The sequence below is a fragment of the Coturnix japonica genome, chromosome 1 (genome assembly GCF_001577835.2).
Source record: "Coturnix japonica isolate 7356 chromosome 1, Coturnix japonica 2.1, whole genome shotgun sequence".
Classification (NCBI taxonomy): Eukaryota; Metazoa; Chordata; class Aves; order Galliformes; family Phasianidae; genus Coturnix; species Coturnix japonica.
Genome location: NC_029516.1, coordinates 131,864,539 through 131,885,867, shown reverse-complemented (window position 1 = coordinate 131,885,867; position 21,329 = coordinate 131,864,539). Strand labels below are relative to the sequence as shown.

The 21,329-nt window shown below is 41.6% G+C and overlaps 1 protein-coding gene across 1 annotated transcript in view; it reads right to left on the bottom strand.

Annotated features, from left to right (window-relative positions):
- Positions 1 to 4,904: 4,904 nt before the first annotated feature.
- The window catches only part of DCT (dopachrome tautomerase), a 37,400-nt gene continuing 20,975 nt past the window's right edge, over positions 4,905 to 21,329 (bottom strand). Inside the window, exons 2-8 of the mRNA XM_015851575.2 lie at positions 15,753 to 16,052; positions 13,245 to 13,345; positions 12,378 to 12,544; positions 9,837 to 10,016; positions 9,607 to 9,742; positions 8,399 to 8,600; positions 4,905 to 6,304 (exon numbers count right to left, since the gene is read on the bottom strand). Of these exons, the coding sequence (XP_015707061.1) occupies positions 6,123 to 6,304; positions 8,399 to 8,600; positions 9,607 to 9,742; positions 9,837 to 10,016; positions 12,378 to 12,544; positions 13,245 to 13,345; positions 15,753 to 16,052 (1,268 nt within the window). The 3' untranslated portion in view covers positions 4,905 to 6,122. The remainder of the gene's footprint in view (positions 6,305 to 8,398; positions 8,601 to 9,606; positions 9,743 to 9,836; positions 10,017 to 12,377; positions 12,545 to 13,244; positions 13,346 to 15,752; positions 16,053 to 21,329) is intronic.

The window sequence follows — 21,329 nt, the reverse complement described above, 5'->3', positions numbered from 1 at the left end:
ATTAAGAATACATCAGAAAAGAATGACTAGACAATACCCAGACCAAGCTAAAAAACAGAAGTACGCACAAGGCTGAAATGAAATGAAGGATATCATTTTATTTTTTTATTTTTTTTTTGCTACCTTTTCAGTTTTGAGGAGAAATAAGACTTCTATCTGCCTGTTTTTCCATCTTGGCAGTCACAGGAGTATTCTTTCTTACCAGGAGATAGACATAGTGTAAATGAGCTCTGTCATCATTCTCCCCATATGTCATGATCAGATTTTTTTCCAGCCAGGATGTTGCTTTAAACAAAAATCTACATTAAAAAAAAAAAGAAAAAAAAGAAAAAAAAAAATGTATCTGCAAGATCATGAGACCTGTTCTAAGATTACAGATGGTGAGAGCTGGGTTGGGGAATAAGGAAAGGAGGTAGGAAAGAACATATCTGTCCTGGATGAAAGGATGATTTTTCCTTCTGTTAAGAATCCAGCTTTTCCTTTTCTCAGAAAGGATTGTGCTTTGCCTACACAAGTGGCATTTTTCAAAGCTTTGAGCTGAATTCTAAATCCATAGGGTTTGGCGCACCGAGTGGGTGTACACTTCTATAGAAGAAGAAGAGGCTTTCTGTACCTCATTGAAGTTTCTTTTACCAGGCATGGGGAGGAGATGTAGCTGCTTTGGGATGTGACACAAATCTGAGAAATTCTAGAGCTGCTGTAAATGAATCCATTTGTTCACTTCTCTGCTGGGCAGCTGAACCACAGGGACCAGCGGGAGCAGGAACACCAAGCCAGAGCTTGCCTGCTAACCATAAAACCGGCTGCTGACATGAGTCTTAAGGGCTGCAAGTGAATTTGACATGCATTTGCAAGGGCTGAGCACACCAGTTGTTCACAACATGAACCCCAAGGGGAGCCAACATAGAGAAAAAAAGCCCTTTAGCCAGGTCTCTCTACCCTGAGCAGCCACCAAACATAGGCTGGAAAGATGTGTTGGTAAAAGCCCTTATGGAGTCTGAAATTCTGCAGTAAAAATGAAAAAGAAACCAGACAGCAAAATGTAATAAGCACTTCAGGCTCTGCCTGAGATCGATAGCAGCCAGCCCAAAGGAAGGCAGTCATCAACCTTATTCCTGGCAATACATGTTACTTGTTTTTCAGTTAATTCTGGCAGAGGAGGTAACTGTGAAGCTGTTACAGACAGCTGAGTAAGAATGCATCTGCGTTAAATATATATATACATATATATATAAAATAAAAGTATATTTTTAAAAGTTGCTGAAAGATATCTTAAGCAAAAGTCACCCCCCAAAAAAGATATATATAATAAAAAAACTAAATAAAACATTGAAACCTCGGGGGATTTTCTTCTGAGGCAGAAAGGAATAAATACGTAAAGAGACTGGGTGGTCACTTAGAGATGACAGGGAAGAGGGCCTGAGAGCAGCCTGGGATACAGCAATGGAATCACCATGGAAGACAAGGGATGGGACACTGTGACCACATCACTGAACATTTCAGCAGTTCCATGAGAGAAGAATGGACACAGAACCCAACTACCTTGATGATACTTTCTGGAATGTAAACCCTAATAAGAAATCAAGTGATTTTCCTATTGCCAGGCCTGGAGTTGTCCTTTGTACCACCTCTGACATCTTCAAAAAGCTGAGCACTTTTATCATCTCAGTACAGGAGACAGAGGAGCTGTAGGCACACAGTCACCCAAAGGTGCTCCTGAAGCACAGCTTAAGTATCGTTTTGCAATGGGCAGCTCTTTCAAGCAGGACTTTCCTTCTCGTGGCACAGCTAGAGGAGAAGGAGTCCTGTTTCCTGAATTAGAAGAGCATTCTGTAATCTTGCCTTACCCTGCCAGGCATTTATCCATCTAATGTAATTCAAACAGACAGCAGAGCTCTCTGTGACATGACCGCAGAAAATCGGGAACCACAGAAAGAGACCTACCACAGCCAGCACCACAGTGCTGAAAAAGGAGCTCTTTTATCTAGTCTGTGAGAAAGCCTGAGGGCAGAGATAAGGGCTGAAAAGACTTTATCTGAGCTGGAGATGAAGTTTCTGCCTCTTTTATTCTGGCACTTCTCAAAAGTGCTGTCAAAGGCAACTGCTGGAGTCAGTGCCTGATTTCTTTCCATTCTGCCTAATGAAGTTGCTCCAGAGTTCATGAGTTTGTCAACAGGCCAGAGGCTGCAAGGCACTGAAAGGAGGAGAGCTGAACAGGAAGGGACTGTCGGCTCTGGGTGAGACCTGACCACTTATTCCCTCTGCTGAGTAGTTTGGTACGTTCAGGGTGAGCTGCTTCATAATGGCCCTCACATGCTCATCTCTCACTCTCATCATGGCAGTTATTAGCTTAGTTTGCAAATCCCATTTCTCCTTATACATAGGTGGTGTCAGGGCACTTTGAGTGAGTGATGGTAACATTGCCATGAGCACAGGTGGGATCAGTGAAGATCAAAATAGGAGGCATTCAAGGTCTCTGTTCACTGCAGGGAAGTTGATCTATATGGCCTTTAGGGATCCCTTCCAACTCAAACAATTCTGTGATTGTATGTCAATCAGACCTGCAGGTACTGCTCTTAGGCAAATATATGAAGATCTCTTAAGTGGTAGGTTGAGGGTCACACTTTCTTCTTGTGTTTCTTCCTTTGAGGCTCCCCTGCTAGTATCAGAGTGTGATTTTGGATCTGTACGATAACTTATATATTGGCTTACCCTGCAACATAATGGAGAGGTAGCTTTTGATGTTCATGTTCTTTCAGGGAAAAGGCCCCAGAAGAGGTAGTTGGAGTATATAACGATGGCCAGCACTGATGCCATTTCTTCTGCCCACTCAGGTCTTGGAAAGATAACTTTACCAAAGAAATCTGGACAATGAATACCTTACAGATACTGAGCTGTATCTTAGCTGCAGGAGCACTGAAGTAGAGCAGGATCAAAGAAGTCAGCTACTCTGCAACTCAACTATAACCATGCAGTACTGTGGAGGGCACTCAATAGGCTGCATGCACTGCATGAAAAGCCAAGGAGATACCTCAGAATTAGTAGGTTTCCTTCCTAGTTGCCACCAGTCTACATGGAAGGTTCTGTGTATATCTTTGCTACTAAGTTGATGGCTTTGGAATCTCCTCACTTCTTTCTTTTTTATTTCCCACAGGCACAAAACTTCTCCCTCCCTCAAAATTGAAGTAAAGTAAGCAGTTAATAGGAGGTCAGTAAAAGCATTGCAACTTACAATTTTACAGTAACAATCATGAGATGTGATTGCTTTACAACGTTTCTTTCCTAGATCAGGGGCAGAATCGGATCAAATTCCTCTTTGAGCAATCAGCAGAACAGCTAGCAATGATACTTAAGCTCTCACTAATTCCTTCAGGGAATTTTTGCACAAAAGCACAGGCTGTGCCTGACAGAAATGATGTGGCCACCACCAGCTTACAGCAGAGCTGAAGGATTAGGCACCTGACCCACTGGGTGAATCAGAGCAAGGCATTAGCTGCCCACAGATCCTACACAGTCAACTGAGAGAGCAATTAGCTACCGACTGGAGAGAAATCAACTTCTCAGATGGATAATCCACTCAAAAGCCCAGCATGCAGAGCTGGAAGCTGCACAGGTCTAGGTAATAAAATGAGAAAGGGATATTTTTACAGGCTGGAAAGCTGGGCTCGGGTGAACCTAATGAGGTTCAACACGGCAAAGTGCAAGGTTTTGCACTTGGGCCGGAAGAACCCCAGGCACCTGTACAGGCTGGGAGGAGTGGTCCTTGAGAGCAGCTCAGCAGAGAAAGACCTAGGGGTCCTGATGGACATGAGCCAGCAGTGCGCTCTGGCAGCCCAGAAAGCAAATGGGATCCTGGGCTCCATCAGGAGAGGGGTGGTCAGCAGGGATAGGGAGGTGATCGTCCCTCTCTACTCTGCTCTTGTGAGGCCCCATCTGGAGTACTGTGTCCAGGTGTGGAGCCCTCAGTACAAAAAAGATATGGAGATTTTAGAAAGGGTCCAGAGGAGGGCCACAAAGATGATCAGGGGGCTGGAGCACCTCCCCTATGAGGACAGGCTGAGGGAGTTGGGTTTGTTCAGCCTAGAGAAGAGAAGGTTGCGGGGTGACCTCATAGCCCCAACCAAGCCAGCTCCATGAGCTGAGGTCAAGCTTTGCAATGATTTGCTCAGCCAAAACCCCTGAGTGTCCTGGGCTCTGGACACTGGAGGTGGTGTGTTTTCAGGATTGTTTGCTCAGTTGAGGAGTCTATGGGAGACTTCATCTCTTCTCATGGGACAGAAGAGACTCTCCATCCTGCCAGGACAGCTTCAGTACAACTTATGCAACAACAGATTAAAGATATTTGTTAACACCTGCATTGAAAAACATATTTTCTATATTTTAGTACCAATGGAACAGTAACAAATATTAAACCAACCTTCAAATCGTGGTTGCTGCAGGATTTCCTCCATCCTTTTTGTATTCTCAACCTTTTTTTTTTTCTTTTTAAGCATTTTACATGACGTTTACCTTTGTTTATTCCTTTAACCAAAGACTCGACCCTGCTTGCTGTTTCCGTCTGGGCTATACACTCTACAAGAGGGAGCCCAGCAGCTTTCTCCTGTCTCCAGGTAATTTCCTGGTGAGCCACCAGAGGGCAGGCCGTGCTTTCTGTACAGCTCGCCTCAACCAGATTTTGACAAACCATACGAATTACAGTTAAAATCTACTAAAAGAAATCTCATAGAAATCACTACTAACTGGATTTTATTTTATTTTTTTTATTCAAGGCTACCAAAGCAGATTTTTTCTTAGACTCAAGTATTACACTCCATAGGAAATCAGAGCATCCGGTTAATACAGCACATCATACATCAAATCTAACACACTTCACTTGTTTTGTAAAAAAATATGAGTTGCCCAAATGTGATCTAAACTTGTCTTTAATGAAGAAATATAGGGGACATTTATAAAGAAATGTTTAAAATGGGGGTCTAGGGAGTGACACACTCAGACCCTTATCCGCAGGCCCAGTATTAACTCAGTTTGTTACCTTGAGTCCTGCGTCCCAGATCTTTTTAAAGCATTTGGGTCTAGATTCATGAAACAGCGCAGGAGAGTTAAAACAGAGATGGGCAAGCACCATTTTCAGCTACTGTTACAGGTTCCTAATGCAGGATTAAAACACAGGTATCAATCTATCTGTAAGGGAACTCCTGCTTTTAAACAAATTTTAGGAGAATTTGAGTCTGGATGTTTATCAACTCCTAACAAACAGAATTGCAGAATCAACTGCTAACAGATTCCAGAAATACGGAATCATATGAAATGGACAGTGATAGGACAAGAGGGAATAGTTATAAGCTGAGACAGGAGGTTTAGGTTGGATATTAGGAGGAAGCTTTTCACACAGAGGGTGGTGACACACTGGAACAGGTTGCCCAAGGAGGCTGTGGATGCCCCATCTCTGGAGGCATTCAAGGCCAGGCTGGATGTGGCTCTGGGCAGCCTGGTCTGGTGGCTGGTGAACATGCACACAGCAGGTATTTGAAACTTGATCATTGTGGTCCATTTTAACCCAGGCCATTCTATGATTCTATGAAATGATATGATTGTGCTTCTGGAACAAAACCATGTTGTTCCCGCAGTATTTTGCCACACTGCACAAAACATTTTTAACCCCCTCTGAAAGACTACATTATTTAGAACATTTATTGATAATCATAAAATAATATGCCATTCAAATGTATACGTAGAGTCTAAAATATATTCTAGGGCTACTAAATGAAATCAAAAATAAATTGAGGTGAAAAAAAATATTTTGCTAATTCATGATGTTTTTCTTCTATTTTCATTCTTAACTGTCTCGATCTAACTCTACAGAGATTTGATGACTTTTAAGTGTCACACACTCCAGATAATGTTTGGTAATGAGAAAACTCTGGTCTGTCTTGGGCCTTGCACGTATGTACCCAGAGACTTCAAATATCACAATTCACAAGATAACTGGAAAAACTGAAAGAGAACAATGTAGTCAGCTGCCAAAGGCGTGTGTGATAAGGTTGGCTAAACTCTGCTCAGATTTGAATAAATCAATCAAGGTCACTTCTCAGCAGAATGAGCAAGGGAACAAAGCCAAGGCACTAGGCCTCTTCCATGTACTTTTTAGAGTTGAATCTCACATTCATAAGTGGTTCAAAACCTTTCCTCTGCCTTCGGTGCTGGAAAAGTACAAGCAGCAGAACAAGCACAGCCAAAGCTATCAGCGCTCCTCCAATTGTTGATCCAACCATGGCAGCCCATACTTGGCTTTCTTCAAGTGAACCTGGAAACATAAAACATTTGTAGTGAAGACAGACCGTGATTTCATTTCTCAAATCAAGTGGAAGGAAGCAAATTTCCCACAGCCTATTCAATGCTATTACCTGTGTCTAAGAGAACCAAGGGCAACAGTTGAAGGTGGTAATGCACTGTATAACCAACACACCATCACCAGAGACATTTCCTGCCAGAGAAGACTATGGCTGAATTTAAGTTCTTCCAAACAAATGAAAGTATTGAGAATAGGAAAGATTAACATTAAAACTTATGGTCTTATTTAATTTGGCCAAAATGATGAATGATTTAAGCAATTCTTTCTAGAGGTATATTTCCACATGGCTGTTTCAAGCTATTTTGATCAGTGGAAAACATTATTTTATTTATTTATTTATTTGATAGACCACAGTGCAGCCCATCGTCAAGTTTTTAACAGAAAACACTGCTTAGTACAGTTCTGCTGGCCAGCTCCAGATCTCAACCTCTGTTTTTGAACCACTCCTTGACTTTATTTTGTCTTTTTCTTTATGCTTTCAGCAGCAACAATCGCCTGTTGTCCTGTTCTGAAAAATACTACAGATACCGAGGCTCTACCATTAAGGTCTGAATAAATATTCACCAAAAAATTCTTGGCGGGGTTTAAGGTATTCAGAAGGTGGTTAGATATTAAGGCTTAACTACAGAGCGCTCGAGGAGATGTGACACTGACTATAAAAGCAACTAAACATTGTGTGTCCCATGCGCTTTCTCTGCCAAAAAAGTGTTGAAGACAATCATTCTTTTTAATGAAGTAAATTCCCAGTGTTGTTTGCCGCTGTCTCTCAAATAAGAGCCAGGAATGCACTACATATGTTAATTCATAACTTGGTTAGGTAAATAAGAATCAGCAAGTTATACTTGTAGATAAAGAGAGGGATTTAATGTAAAAACCTTTATTCTGTGAACATTAACTATCCATCCAGGGACAGGCACACCACTTTATGGAGAGCTAATTATTTAGGCAGGAGTTAAGAAGCAGCAGAATAGTAAACTGCCTTTGTTGCTCGCTATGTTATGGCAAAGGGGGTAGCAGCATCTCCAAAGCAGAAGCAGGGACAGTGGCCCAGGAGGAAGAAAACTGAAACTCTGTAAAAGAAGTTTCTATTTTCAGGGGATATTCTAGAGAAGTCCCTGAGAAAAGCACTGCCAAGGCAACCAGCATGTCTCCATAAATCAGGATTCCCCTGCATGAACACAGCTTGAGGAGAGGGGCTTTGATCAATCACAGTCTGTAGACCTTTAAACTGTTTCCACAGATTAAAACCACAGATACATGGTAAGCACTTAGAAGAAATTTCTGACCACATGGGTTAGATAAGCACCAACTGCCTCTCAAAGGAATACAGATATGGAGAAAGAAACTGCTCAGATTTAATCTTTAGTAAAGCAGCTGAAGCATAGTTTTCATGCATTTCTTCCACTTGTGCCTTCTACACATACCTGTAGCTTGTCTTCCAAATTCATTGATTTTATGCATAAACACTTCGGTTGGAGGGGCGAGGGGACATTCTTTTGTCCAATTTGTGCCAAAGGTAATTTCAAATGAGCAGAAAAGCCTTAGGCGTACAGGCAAGGAAAATCTTTTAAATTGGGCTTTTATAATACAAAGCCCCTATCTCTCCAGGGTATTCAAATTTTAACAGAGCACACCTCTACTGTGTTTCATGGAACAGTATGACCCAGGGCCCTGTGAAAAACAAATGTCTTCTAGCAACAAACCAGCTCCCTGGAAAAGTGCCTGACCTCTGACAGGTTAAAGCATTTCGTAACAGGCATCACTAGTCCTGGGAAGAGGAGCTAAAATCAAAGGTTCCTCAGCCAAAAAGGAGCATCATTCTCAGTGCCAGAGTACTTCAAGTTCATGCATTCTGCTGCAAAGCAGAAGCAAACTAAGTATAGACATTTTTGCAGCTACCAGGGCTTACTGGTTGAGTTATAACTGCTGTGGGATTGATAGTGACCAGGTGAATAGACCCATGCTTTAGGGAGCCACGCCTTATGTTCCAAATATTCGTGTCATTGAAAAGTTGACCTGTCCCATCTCTTGGTCTCTGAGACATACCTGGCAGGTCAATGGCATAGGTGTAGCCAAGCTGCTCCGCAGTTTGGAAGAGTTGATCATTGGTTACAGGAGGAAAAAAAGGGACCATGTTGTACAGTCTGTTGTGACCAATAGGAGCCAGCTCCTCAGGCCAGGCACTGTCAGGGGGCTGAAACCGCTTCATCCACTCATCAAAGATGGCATCAGTGAAGGAGTGAAGAACCTGAAAATTGATGCATGGGCACACATGTTTATTAGGTTCTCACTGAGCTCGACAGCATTTAAAGCAGTTCCTTAGTTCAGCATAAGGCTTAAGACAACCACACGAGGGATCGGTGAAGATGCTAAAATTAGGGGTTCAGACAACAGTCTGGGAGAGTTCAGATTAACTTCTGGTGTATTTATGCTTTTCATTTATCAACACGGAAAAAAACTTTGAAAGTACTTTACGGATAATCCTGCATATAAAATTAAAGCACAGTAAATTAAAGATTTGACAGTATATTCACTTAGGAATTCAAGAATTTTTAAGGAGACAAGCCATAGAACATAAGTATTCAGGCTAATTTCTCCATCAAAAGACTGCAAACTTGAAATAAAGGTAAGAAAGTAATGAAGTGTTATACAGTTTCTCTGTATAATCACTGTGGTTTAATTTAACAAAGAGGAAGAGAAAATTAGCATAAGATTCATTAGGTGAGGAAGATACTGATGGCTTTTTATTTGCACTTTGCTGTTTGTGCTGCTCGCTGCAGTGCAGTAATGTACTCATGCACCAATGAAACCACTTTATTTCTATTCCTCAAGAGACCTTGATATTAGATGTAATTCTTTAGCTTCTAAAGTTTGAGACAAAGAAACAAACTTCTCAGTCCGCTGCTCTAAAATAATTAACTCAATTTTCAGTATTTTCTTGTTGCTGTAAAATCGTCTGGTAAAGGACATTAACTTTAGATACCACCTAATAAAAGGATTCAGGGGCCATCTGACAGACAGCACTTTCTCCTAGAAACTTGTTCTACGTTTCACAAATCACCCTGTATTTGTTTTTTTTTTCCATCTTTATTTGCCCATCACACAAGTGTGGCAGAGTTCAAGGAAAAAAGTTGTTCTTTTGTAATTAAAGAATTTGTTTCTAGGGAATTCACTTCCATTTCTGCTAATTTCTGGTGAGACAGCTGCCTTGGATATGCAGCCACTGGCACTCATGCACCAGGAAAAAGCCATACCACAAAGATGGGATCATTGGCAGCTGCATGAGGGAGAGCACTGGTTCCATTCAGAAAAGAGTGAGCCAAATTATGGAGGTTCAGCATCGGTGAGTTCAGGGCTCCATCTGGTTTCTTGAAGCCTTCCAACACATTCCTGTGGACAGGTAAAAGCAGCATTAAATAACCATATTTTGCTGACAAACACACAAATAGAAAATACCCACGATCCAGCCAGCCCTAGGACAAACCTGAAGCTAAAACTGGAATTGCGGAAAAATGGAGGGCTGTCAAACTCATGCAGGGAAAGGCATCTCCTGACATCCTCCACAGTGGGCAGCTGTTCACCCGAGTCCCTCGGCGGCCTTCGCTGGAGCAGTCCTTCATCACTCCCATTGCACAGTGTCACCAGGCGGTTGTAATCATCCAAGCTGAACATGAAACAAAAAGTAGCACAAGTTAGGAGAAAGGGTTGAAACCTGTCTTGTTGGTTTCTTTGTTTTTTGTGGGTTTTTTGTTTGTTTGTTTGTTTGTTTTTTTCCTTCTTTTTTTGCTATAGCATAAAAGAAGAACAGGCTGTCCAAAGGCTGCTGGACAGTCTAAGAGAATCCTGAGCAAGGACAGTTTTCCACTCTTAGAAAGATGGAAAAAAAAAAGCAGGGAAGCCCCTCTGTGGGATGGGCTAAAGAACATAAAAGTATGACAGAAAGCAAGTTTTCACTTTCCATCCTTCACACTTCTAGAATAAAAGAGATGGCAATGTATTGCATTGCTCAGGAACTTTTGCAGATGTTGCCTATTAGTTAGTGAACCTTATATCAGGGAGGGAAAGAGAGAAAGAAGAGGAGAAAGATAGTGAAGCACTCAAGAAAAAAAATAGTTTGCTATTCAGTGTAAAATGAAATGGCATTTTCAAAAAATCCTGAAATAAACAAAAGCCCTCTGCTGTTTAACCTTGACAAGACAAGAGTTTAGTCATCCAGCATTCAAGAAAAAATATCTATCCTAGAGAAAAAGTACGGACAAGGGTTAAAGCCAATTGGTGCCCAAAGGCAGAATTTCAAGTAGCACTTTTAAGTATCCATTGAAAGAGACTTTCCTGAAAAGCCTAGAGCTCCTAGTGCCTTCATCTGGCTGACTGCACGCTGCCCCAGATCTGACAGGATGTGATATGAGCATTATAACTGGCAGCATCTTATGCTATTCTGCCCCAGTCCTGTACATGAACTCATCATCAAAGCCCTGTATTTAACCAAATCGATATATGCCTACAGACAGCTGACAGCAAGAGTGTAGTTCTCTCTGTGTTGTCTTCTGTGTGAAATCTCAGCTACTTTGAAGTCAGTCATAGAATCACAGAATAATGGAGTGGTTTGGGTTGGAAGGAACACCAAAGTTCGTCAAGTTCCAATCCCCTCCCATGGGCAGCAACACCTCCCACTAGATCAGGTTGCCCAAAGCCCTACCCACCCTTGTCTTGAACACTTCAAAGAATGGGGCATCCACAGCTGTGTGTTTCAGTGCCTCATCACCAACACAGTGAAGAATTTCTTCCTAATATCTACTCTAAACGTACCCTCTTTTAGTTTAAAAACTTACCCCTGTCCTATCACTACACTCACTGATAAAGTATTCTTCCTCTTCTTTCCTGCAGGCTCCCTTCAGATCTGGAAGGCCATTGAAGCCTTCCCTTCTCCAGGCTGGACAACCTCAGTTCTCTCAGCCTGTCTTCACAGAAGAGGTGCTCCAGCCTTCTGATCATACCTTGTGGCTTTCCCCTAGAACCACTTCAACAGCTCCTCATCCTCCTTCCACTGCAGATCCTAACTGAATGCAGTACTGCAAGTGAGGACTCACAAGAGCAGAGAAGAAGGGGACAATCACCTCCCTGAACTGCTGGTTACATTTGTGATGCAGCTCAGGATATGTTTGGTTTTCTGGGCTGCAAGTGTACATTGCAAGCTCATGTCTTGTTTTTCATCAACCAACACCTCTAAGTCCTACTCTGCAGAGCAGCTCTCTATCATTGCTCAGCCTGTATTTATGATTAGGATTGCCCCAGCCCAGGCACAGGACCTTGAACTCGGCCATGTTGAACTTTGTGAGGTTTACACAGGCCCACCACTCAAGCCTGTCCAAGTCACTCTGTATGGCATCCCTTCCCTCCAGTGTGTCTATCACACTACTCAGTTTGGTGTAATCTGCAAACCTGTTGAGGGTGCACTCAATTCCACCATCCACGCTGCCAAAAAAAGATGTTGAGCAGTACTGATCCCAGTACAAACCAATGAGGAACATCACGCATCACTGGTCTCCACCTGAACATTGAGCCATTGATCACAATACTTTGAGCGTGGACATCCATTCAATTCCTTATCCACCAGGTGGTTCATCCATCAAATCTACATCTCTCCATTTTAGAGACAAGGATGTTGTGTGGGACAGTGTCAAATGCTTTGCACAAATCCAGGTGGATCACATCAGTTGCTCTTCCCTTACTGACAAACACTTTAACCCTATTTTAGAAGGCCATCAAATTCATCAGGCAGGATTTGCCTTTAGTAGAGCCATGTTGGATGTCTCTATCACATCTTTCCACATGCTTTATCATGGATTTGAGGCATTTCAAATTTTTCAGGGTGTTCCATAGATTCCATAGTTCCAAAACTGCACTAAACATATCAGACTTAAGATCTCACCCAGTGAAATGAAAAAGATTTTTCAGTTCATCTCTAATTTTCAATAATGCCAAAACAAGATTTGGTCAGTATGCAGGCTAAATATTTCCATACCTGTTGCAAACTATTTGCCACCGGGAAAATCTGGAGTTCAGGCTGATCAGCCCTGGGTCATCTGGCCGTGGTGCTCCAAAGAGCTGGTCTGTGCACACATCACATGTGTTTCTACCTGTAGCAAAGTCCCAGTAGGGAAGCGCAAAGGACTCATTGCCCATCAGTCGCTGCAATGGACAGAAACGCATTAATGGAGGATCACCTTCAAAGGAAAGAGAAAGACAGCAATTCCTGCAGGTCATGTCACTGGGTATTCTGCATTCTGCTTTTCACTTGAAGGTAACTACACACACACTTTACAGTGCTGCTCCAACATTTTCAAAACACTGGGGTGTTAAGTTAGACTCAGAAAATACGCTATGACTAATTAATCTGCTGTTGGATTGCCCTCTTTTTGGCCATGATAGCTTGTGTACCAACTCAGAGACTGAGCAGTAAAAATACCTACACCTAAATATATGAAACAAATAAATATATAACAGCATATTTGAAGAGGGAATTCCTTGATGAGGCCTTTTTGCTTGTTGTCTGCTTTCCAGCAGATGTTATCCACAGGTTTTACATAGGTGGGTGTTCTACATTTATTTTTATTTCATTAATGAACATTGCTAATCCACGTCTTCTGTTCTACTTTATGAAGAAGAAAAATCTTGACAATAACATTCATATCACTGCAGTAAGAAACTGTTCAGTCCTCAGTATCTTGAAAGCAATCGTTTCCCTTTACATAAAAAAGGATCTGTGAGCAAACACTCTTGACAGTTTGTATAAGAATCAGTCCTAGGAAATAACACCCTTGGCTGAAGCAACAAAGATGTTTAGCAAAAGAGAAGTTGTGTGAGAAAATAAAGAGGCTGTTTAGCTAACCTGCAAGTCTCTTTCCAGCAACAGCAAGTGGTACCTGTGCCATGTTACAAAGGCAGGTCCTTGATGGGAGAAATCAATAGCTGTGAAGGGGCGGCCAGGCCCTACAAAAGAAGATAAAATAAGCACTTCAACACCAAGTGGAGCTAGAAATAAAGAGAGCGCCTTCTTCTGCTGCCTGTAGCTGAGTTAAATGAGAACCTTCAGCTCTGCACCTTTGGAAAGAGTGCACAGATCAAAGGCTGCAATGCTTACAGGGGACAAGATGGGTATTGTGAACATTTCTTATCATTTAAACTGTTGTGGAGTTTTTTTTAACAGTCTTACTGTTGAGAATATTAGCTTGCTCTCATGTTCAGCAGCAGAAATTTCACAGCTTATCTATCAAGAGAGCATCAACACTTTCCATAGCCTGCCAATAGTAATTCAACATATCCTTTACCACATTTCGTCAAATCCTGCTTGTTGTTTCTCTTCAGGGTTGGCTTCCAATCTTCCCAAAGAAGATTTTGAAGAAAAAAAAGGTAAAGAGATGAGGGGGTTTTTTTGCAGCAATTCTTATGGAGGTGAAGCAGGAACCTGGCCAGGGGAAATCTGGTAGTTTTTATTTTGGCTGCAGTCCTGACCACTGTTCCCCTTACTGGCCTTGAGAAGTTAAGCAAAAGAGCTGCCCTCACAATTTCAACTATCCTCAGTGAAACCAAGGTGTATTTTCTTCAAAAAGCATAATGACAAATTAGATCCATCTTTCCTTGGCTGTCTGATCCCACCATCTTTTTCATTTTTCCAAATAAATTCTTATCTTAGCAAAAAACCAACAAATGCTACTTGATACAACATATTTTAGCCCTACATGAAAGAAAGCACAAAACTATCTGTAATGCCTTTTGTACAAAAATACTATTTGCCATGCAGAACATAAAGACTAGCTAAGCTTCTAGAATTAAGTCTCATGCAAGATTTCATGAAGAATCCATTTTTTGTCATGCTTGAAATCCAACAAATATTGAGGTTTCTTCTGAGATCCATAAATAATTCTAACCTTATTTCTTTTCATGACTGGATAATTTCTATTGCCCAACAGGCCACAATAGTTGTAATAATGAAAAAAAAAAAAGAAAGAAAGAAAGAAGAAAAGAAAAAAAGGAAAAAATAGAGACATACCTAAAAAAGTGATCCTCAAGAACAGAACCTCGGGCACTAACTGTTTGATCTGACAACACAGATCGAACAACACATCACCTTGATGTTTCCCAGAATACAAAAAGCTTCCCAGTGTCTGAGTGATAGTATTGGAGGCAATTAATTCTTCTCCAAAGAGAGTTTTTGATTGATTCCTGTCTGACACAGCAGTTGTTTCTTAAAATGATAATTAATCTAGCAAGTTTTAAAAGTATATGCTTTCAAGCTGCAAAAACATCTATAAAGAATGCACGGTCTTTTGATGGGTACATGGTACACCAGGTTTGGGAAGATATATTTTCTATTCAAAATTAACCCACTTCTCTCCTCACTCAAGTATTCAAAAAAGATGTGAAAATTCAAATTTATAGATCTCTACAAAGCCAGATAAGTCATCATTCATGGTTTCATTTTTGACAAGAACTATTTCAAGACATCTAGCAATTTTGCAATAAAGGCGTCAGAGAAAAATCACATAGAAATGATGTGCTTTGACACCTACCTTCATCGCCTTAGTGCAGTCAGCATCATAATTTTAATATCTGATTAACTAACATCCTTCTCCACATCTTTCTTTACTACAGCATTTGGAGAAAAGGGGTCTAGTGGGAGAAATCCCACCATACACATGGGACATGGAAACAGTAGGGGACTCAAACCACACTAGGATTCACTTATTACTGCAGAAAGCTTCGACCCACATAGAGGTTTATTTATCCCTGCAGCAGCACTGGAAGTTGTTTCTTCCACTTTTCCTGTGGCTGTCCTATCACCTGAAGAACCTTTGCTCTGGCTAGACTAGAGAATACTCAATATGGCCCCAAGTTGAAGCAGGGTAAGTTTAGGTTGGATATCGGGAAAAACTTCTTTACAGAAAGGATGGTTAAGCATTGGAATGGGCTTCCCAGGAAGGTGGTTGAGTCACCATCCCTGGATGTGTTTATAAGCCATTTGGATGTGGTGCTCAGGGACATGATTCTGGACTGGGAACGTCCTTCTAAAGAGGGTCATTGACTGACCACACTTTGGTTCACCCATTGGAGTTATCGTGGAACCTGTGAGCTGCCACCCTGTGAGATAGAAGAGGCATCAGAATTCATTGGAGCCTTCCTTCACTGGGACCAGATTACAGCAGGCCCAAAGCTCGTCTGAACCACCCTCAGCTGTAAACTGCTGGCTCCTCAGCACCAACTGTTTTACTACACAGACCTGGGCCTCACTGCCTGCTAAGTAATGCAGCTGTGGTAAGCATACTTAGAATTGTTCAGCAATAATACTTTTCACCCTTTCATTTACCAACAAAGGCCCTTGGACAAGAAAAGCACCAACCTAGGAGTGTGTCTCTGACAGAGTAGTAATGAAGCCAAACGAAGTAATTATAAATACTACAGTTGGCAATTTGTGGTTCCTCTCCAGTGGGACCAAGCAGACTCAACCAGTGCTGAGTTGCAATCACATAGTCCGGGTGGATGGTAGTCTTTGCACGGTCTAGAGCATCGAAGAACTGCTCCCTCTCCTCCGCTGTCAAGGAATGGATGTTCTTCCTGACAACTGGTGGCTTCTTCACACTGCAGTCAGGGCCAGTCCAACCAAATTTGCAGTCACCACAGTTATAGCCAGCAAAGTTTCCTGAATGAAGAGAAAGACAGAAGACATGAAATTATGAACCAGAGAGAACTAAAACTGAAATGCAGAAGAATTATGAATTATCTTTCTTTTTCCCCAGACATTTCAGTTCCTGGAAGGGGCAGCAACTGAACAGACTGGCAGCTGCCAGCTGGTTAACTAGAAGGATGGCTTGCATCCCAGAGCAGGGTCAGGGCCAAGAATCACTCAGCTGGTTGGGGAGGAAATGCACTGGATAATGGGCTTGATGCCCCAAGGCGCTAAGAGCTCCATGAAGCCTTCAGGCATGTGAGGAGCCTAAGCCTCTAGAAGAACAGAGGGCTAAGCTCTCCAGGTTAAGCAGGTGATTAAATGCTTTGCTTGATTGGTTCTCAAGTGCTCCCAGACTTCCAGGATCAAACTCAAAAAAGAAAGAGAAGGGGAAAAAAAACACTGACAATCAAAACAGTTCTCTTAATGACAAAGCCTAGGAAAAACTACTGTCTGTTAGCAGTGTCTCCAGGAACTAGCACAGTCCGGCAGAGCCACTGGGCATGCTGCTGGTCACACTTTAAAAATTTTAAGAATTAAATAGTGCTGAGACAGTAGCCTGAGAAATAACACAACACCATCATTCCCCACTGGCATAATTCCTTAGGCAAGTAATCAGCTCTGCTCTCCTCTATTAACTTGGATCCTCAAAAGCGATGGAAGATCCTGAGGAAACAGAGCTTACTTTAAGCAAAGCACAGACACCATGGCCCTCTGCCCACCATGGCAGAGCACCAGAAGCAGCAGAATGGCTCCTCTGCAGCTCCCTTTGCTTTGGCTGGAGGAGAGAGGGAGAGCCATTCCAGCAGTGCATACCTGCCTCCATCCCATGCACAGGAGTACAGATTGCAAAGCATCAGTGTGGGATGGTGAGCACTGATGCTAAGGGGAAGGAGGGTGTGAGGAGACAGGGATCCTCTGGGATCTTTTTTCAGTTCTCCAAAAGTACACTGAAACTCTCTCCAACTTCAGCTACACATATATGCTCCTCTATGACTATACCAACTCTCTATCAAAATGCCATAAAACCTCACTGCTCCCCACACATATCTGTGCAGACTGATCCAAATGGGCTTGGGGTTAATACAGAGGTGGAGAAGTGGCCTATGAAGAGTTCCTGGAGGAGCAAGATGTCCCTAGGCAATAGTCTTCAGTCTGTGAGCAAAACAACTGAAAACACAAAAGTGGGATTTTAGATTGTCAGGGCCTATAGGGCCTAATACCAATTTAAAAGACCTCCAAGATTATGATGGATGTTGTTCAGAAGGCTATATAGATAATGGCTAGCTACTGGGTAAGAAATGCTGAGCTATAAACATCTGTGACAGACTCCTGTGAGACACACCAAGAGGTCATGAGAACTTAGTTGTAGGTTCAGAGAATTTACGATTACTACAGAGGCAAGATCAATAGGTTATAATGAAACTCAAGTCCATCTTAGAGACCAGAAGGGTAAAGACTTTTAACTAGGTTTGGGATCATTCAAAACCCAGTGGCACATGACAAAGTCAGTTTCCAAGTGTATGGCTTACATTCCTCCCCAGCGCAGGTAGGAGCAGCTGGACACAGTTGTCATGTTCCAGCAAGCAAAGAAGAAATCAGAAGCTGTGGGTCTGCATCATTTTAGTGGGCTAATGGCTTATGTCAGGAAATAAACAAGCAGTTGTAGCTGTTGTCCCTCTCATCCAAAGGTACAACTCCTACCTTTTTAAGAGAAGAATGGCAAAGCAAGAATTAACCACTGACAAATTCTGTCAGCAACCTTTTTTGAGATCAGCAGTCACACTTTCATCTACTTGTAGCATTGGATAAGCATCACGTTGAATTGTTTGTGTGCATCCTGGAAGCAATACACTAACAGAAACAAAACTAGTGCAGGACCAGGTTTGTTCTAGTCATCTCTCAGTGAGCATCTCTAAACAGCCATACTTAGGCATACTCTATGCACCTCTTCAGACTGTGAAAAGAGATTTGCAAAAGCCTGAAATGATGAGTCATTTTCATGGGAAAGAAACTTTTCTCTATAGATGTGGCTCCCATAGTTAAGTGAACCAACGATTCCTTGTCCAATGTCCTCACTCAGGTGTTAATTATATTGGTGCTCTGTAGGATTTTCTCCCCTAACAGCCAGACCTATAATGCAATCCCAGGGATCTTTTGTTCCACCACTTCACCAGACGTATTTCAATGAAACATGAGCTTTTACTGTGCAAGAAACAGATGAAGACTACAAGAGGCTGGAATCTATCTCCAGGCAAAGAAGTATTTCATTCTGCAGTATTTCTGTTGTGTCAGACATTTTTTTAATGTCCAAGTCTGTTTGGAAATATTGTCTTATCAGAAATACACACAACAATACTTCATGAAATTAAAAGATGTTTTTTTTGTCATTTTCTTTCAACAGTCTCCATGCATCATGGAACTGTCAGCATGCAGCAGCTAGCATGGCAATAAGTGGATGGAGGTTTGCGGTATTCCCCACTTTGCAAATACAAATGACTGCAGTAGACAGATGCAGGTTTTTTATGTTTAAGCCAAAGCACTTTTCCAGTATTTGTTTCTAAAACATTCTACTGGGCCACTGGTGCGGATATAATGCATAGCTGTCTTCAAAAACTTCATTATCTTGTGGATTTTCCACATGATAGCACTGTGAAATGTATATATCAGTTTCTTACAACTTAACTCCAACATCTGCTACTCTGGCAATGGTGGACCTCAGTGACATAGCCCTAGGGGATTAGAAGTAAATCCATATTATCATCAACATATCAACAGACATTTTCAGCTAGATATAGAGAGCCTTCCAAGAACCTTTTGAAATCCTTCTGCCTTTAGTAACTAATGTGTATTAACTCAGAGTACTATCTCTCAGAAACCATCCAAAAGGTAACTTGATGTAATTTTCACCTCTTAGGATTCCCAGACAATATAGTGTAGAAGGCTGTTCTTGCAAATAGGTCATGGCACAGCTGGGTTCAGCTCACTGCTTCTGGGAATGACAACTGCACTGCTGCTGAACAAAAATTAATCTGGAGTGTCTTTTCCAATAACTATTTTACTTGGAGATAGGATCACATATCTTAGGAGCTTTTCTGTGTCTATTCACAGCACTAGTAATTATGCTCTTCCTGGTCACGTTGGGTGCATCTGGCTGTTTCTGAAGGCACTATGTACATGCTGTTTCTCCCACTGAGTCAATCCATGGGCATGACACTGAGAAAATGACACTTCCTATGACATAATGTTTTGTATACATTCATACATATTGCTGGTATGGTACCACTCTTTATCACACACCATTGCAGCCTTGATATCTGCAAGAGCTCACAGCAACTTCTCTCCCTAGAGCCTGTGGTTGGCCTTGAAACACATGAGAGTAACTCATCAAGAGAAATATAAGTTAGTAATCTCATCAACTTAGTGTCTCTTCTTTGGCATTATGAGCCCACCTAACTGACCATTTTCTGCCTTCTTTTGGAAACTTGTTTCTTTGTACATGGCTCTGGTGAGATGGCACCTTGAATGCTGTGTTCAGTTTTGAGCTCCTTGATTCTGGAAGGATATTGAGTTATTGGAAGAGGTACAGAGAACAGCAAAGAAGATGGGGAAAGAACCAGAAAACAATTGCTACAGATAATGGGATTATCTGAGGGAACTAGCATTGTTTAGTCTGGAAGAAAACAAGGCTAAGGGGACATCTCATCTCTCTCTACAACTAACTGAAAGGAAGTTGCATCGAAGAGTGTTAGTCTCTTTTCTTAGGTTACAAATGATACAATGCAAGGAAACAGCCTTAGTTTCCATCAGAAGAGGTTTAGATTAGACACTGGGAATAATTTCTTCACAGAGAGGGTCCTGAAGCACTAGAACAGGCTGCAGAGGAAAGTGGTAAAGTCTCCATCCTGGAGGCGATATTATTAACAGAGACATTGAGACGAGGCGACTAAAGGGGATCAATTGGTCATATTCTCAGCCATCACAGTACAATACCACCCAAACTTCCAGCACCAGCCTCAAAGGGGAACGCTTCACCGAAGTATCATACTTTCTCTCTTGCAGTGATATAACACCTATACTGCCCCGTGCAGGGCTCCGTCATAAATCGAGTCTTGAGAGACTCTAGCAAGCACAACACGACTGCTCAGTCTTGGAAGAAAATAGGAGCTAGTCCTACCACACCCACCGTGTAGTCTAGATTTGGCACCTCCTGACTTCTGTGTGTTTGGGCTGATGAAAGACAAACTACATGGGTAACATTTTCCTAGCAATGATGCCATCGTAGCAGCTGGAAACGTAGGTCACCTCTGCTGGTGCAGATATGTAATGAGCACGGCATGCTAGGCTCTGTTCATCACGGCAGTAGAACAAGCAATAGCTAATAGTGGTAAACTGGTTGAAAAGCAGTGTCTTGTAGCTGAGAATTTGCTTTCTCAAATAGAGTTATTGTGTTCTTTGTATATGCTGTAGCTTTCATGAAAATAAATAGGAGGTATTACTTTCAGAGTAAAATACATAATTCAGTGTTATCTTATAACCATATTGCCTTACAACAAGTGTAATTTATAACTACTTCTAAAGCTTCTTCTTTTCTAGTGGGAAGGCCAGCATATCAGCTACAAGACTTAACTGGCCATGTGCTTACAGATAAAAAATAGAGTTTAAACTTTCTGTCCCCAGCCTGTTCATACATTGTACAGGAATGTTGAAATATTATTTTTTATTTAAAAAATTCTACAAAAGCCCACTAAAAGTTCACATGCCAACCTCAGAAAGCAGTGGAAAAAAAATATGAATGATAATTACTTTTAACTCCTCCATGAACTCAAGCTATGTCATTGTCTTATCAACATCATGATCCGTAGTAACAACCACATGACTGACTACAGTACTACTTTCACAATAATCTTCTGTAAGGGGGGTTTATAATGCTGTTCCAGATTTATACACTACAGTTTTGTCCTTTAGAACTTAAAATAGTACCTACTTCATAAGTCTTCGAAAATAGTATTCTTCTAAACCAAATTTAACTGTCCTATCACAGTACTGCTTTTTTGTATAATTAGCTATATATGTCCATTTTCAGGGTTAATTAAAACAGGAGATTCAACATTTTGCCCAGTTCAGCCCTTATGGCTTATATGCATTGAGTACAACAAATGATAGTATTCCCCTTCACATACTACAGTGCAGTCAGGAACTGTCATTGGGTCATTTCAGTTTGAGAATTTATATAAAATGAATTAATTT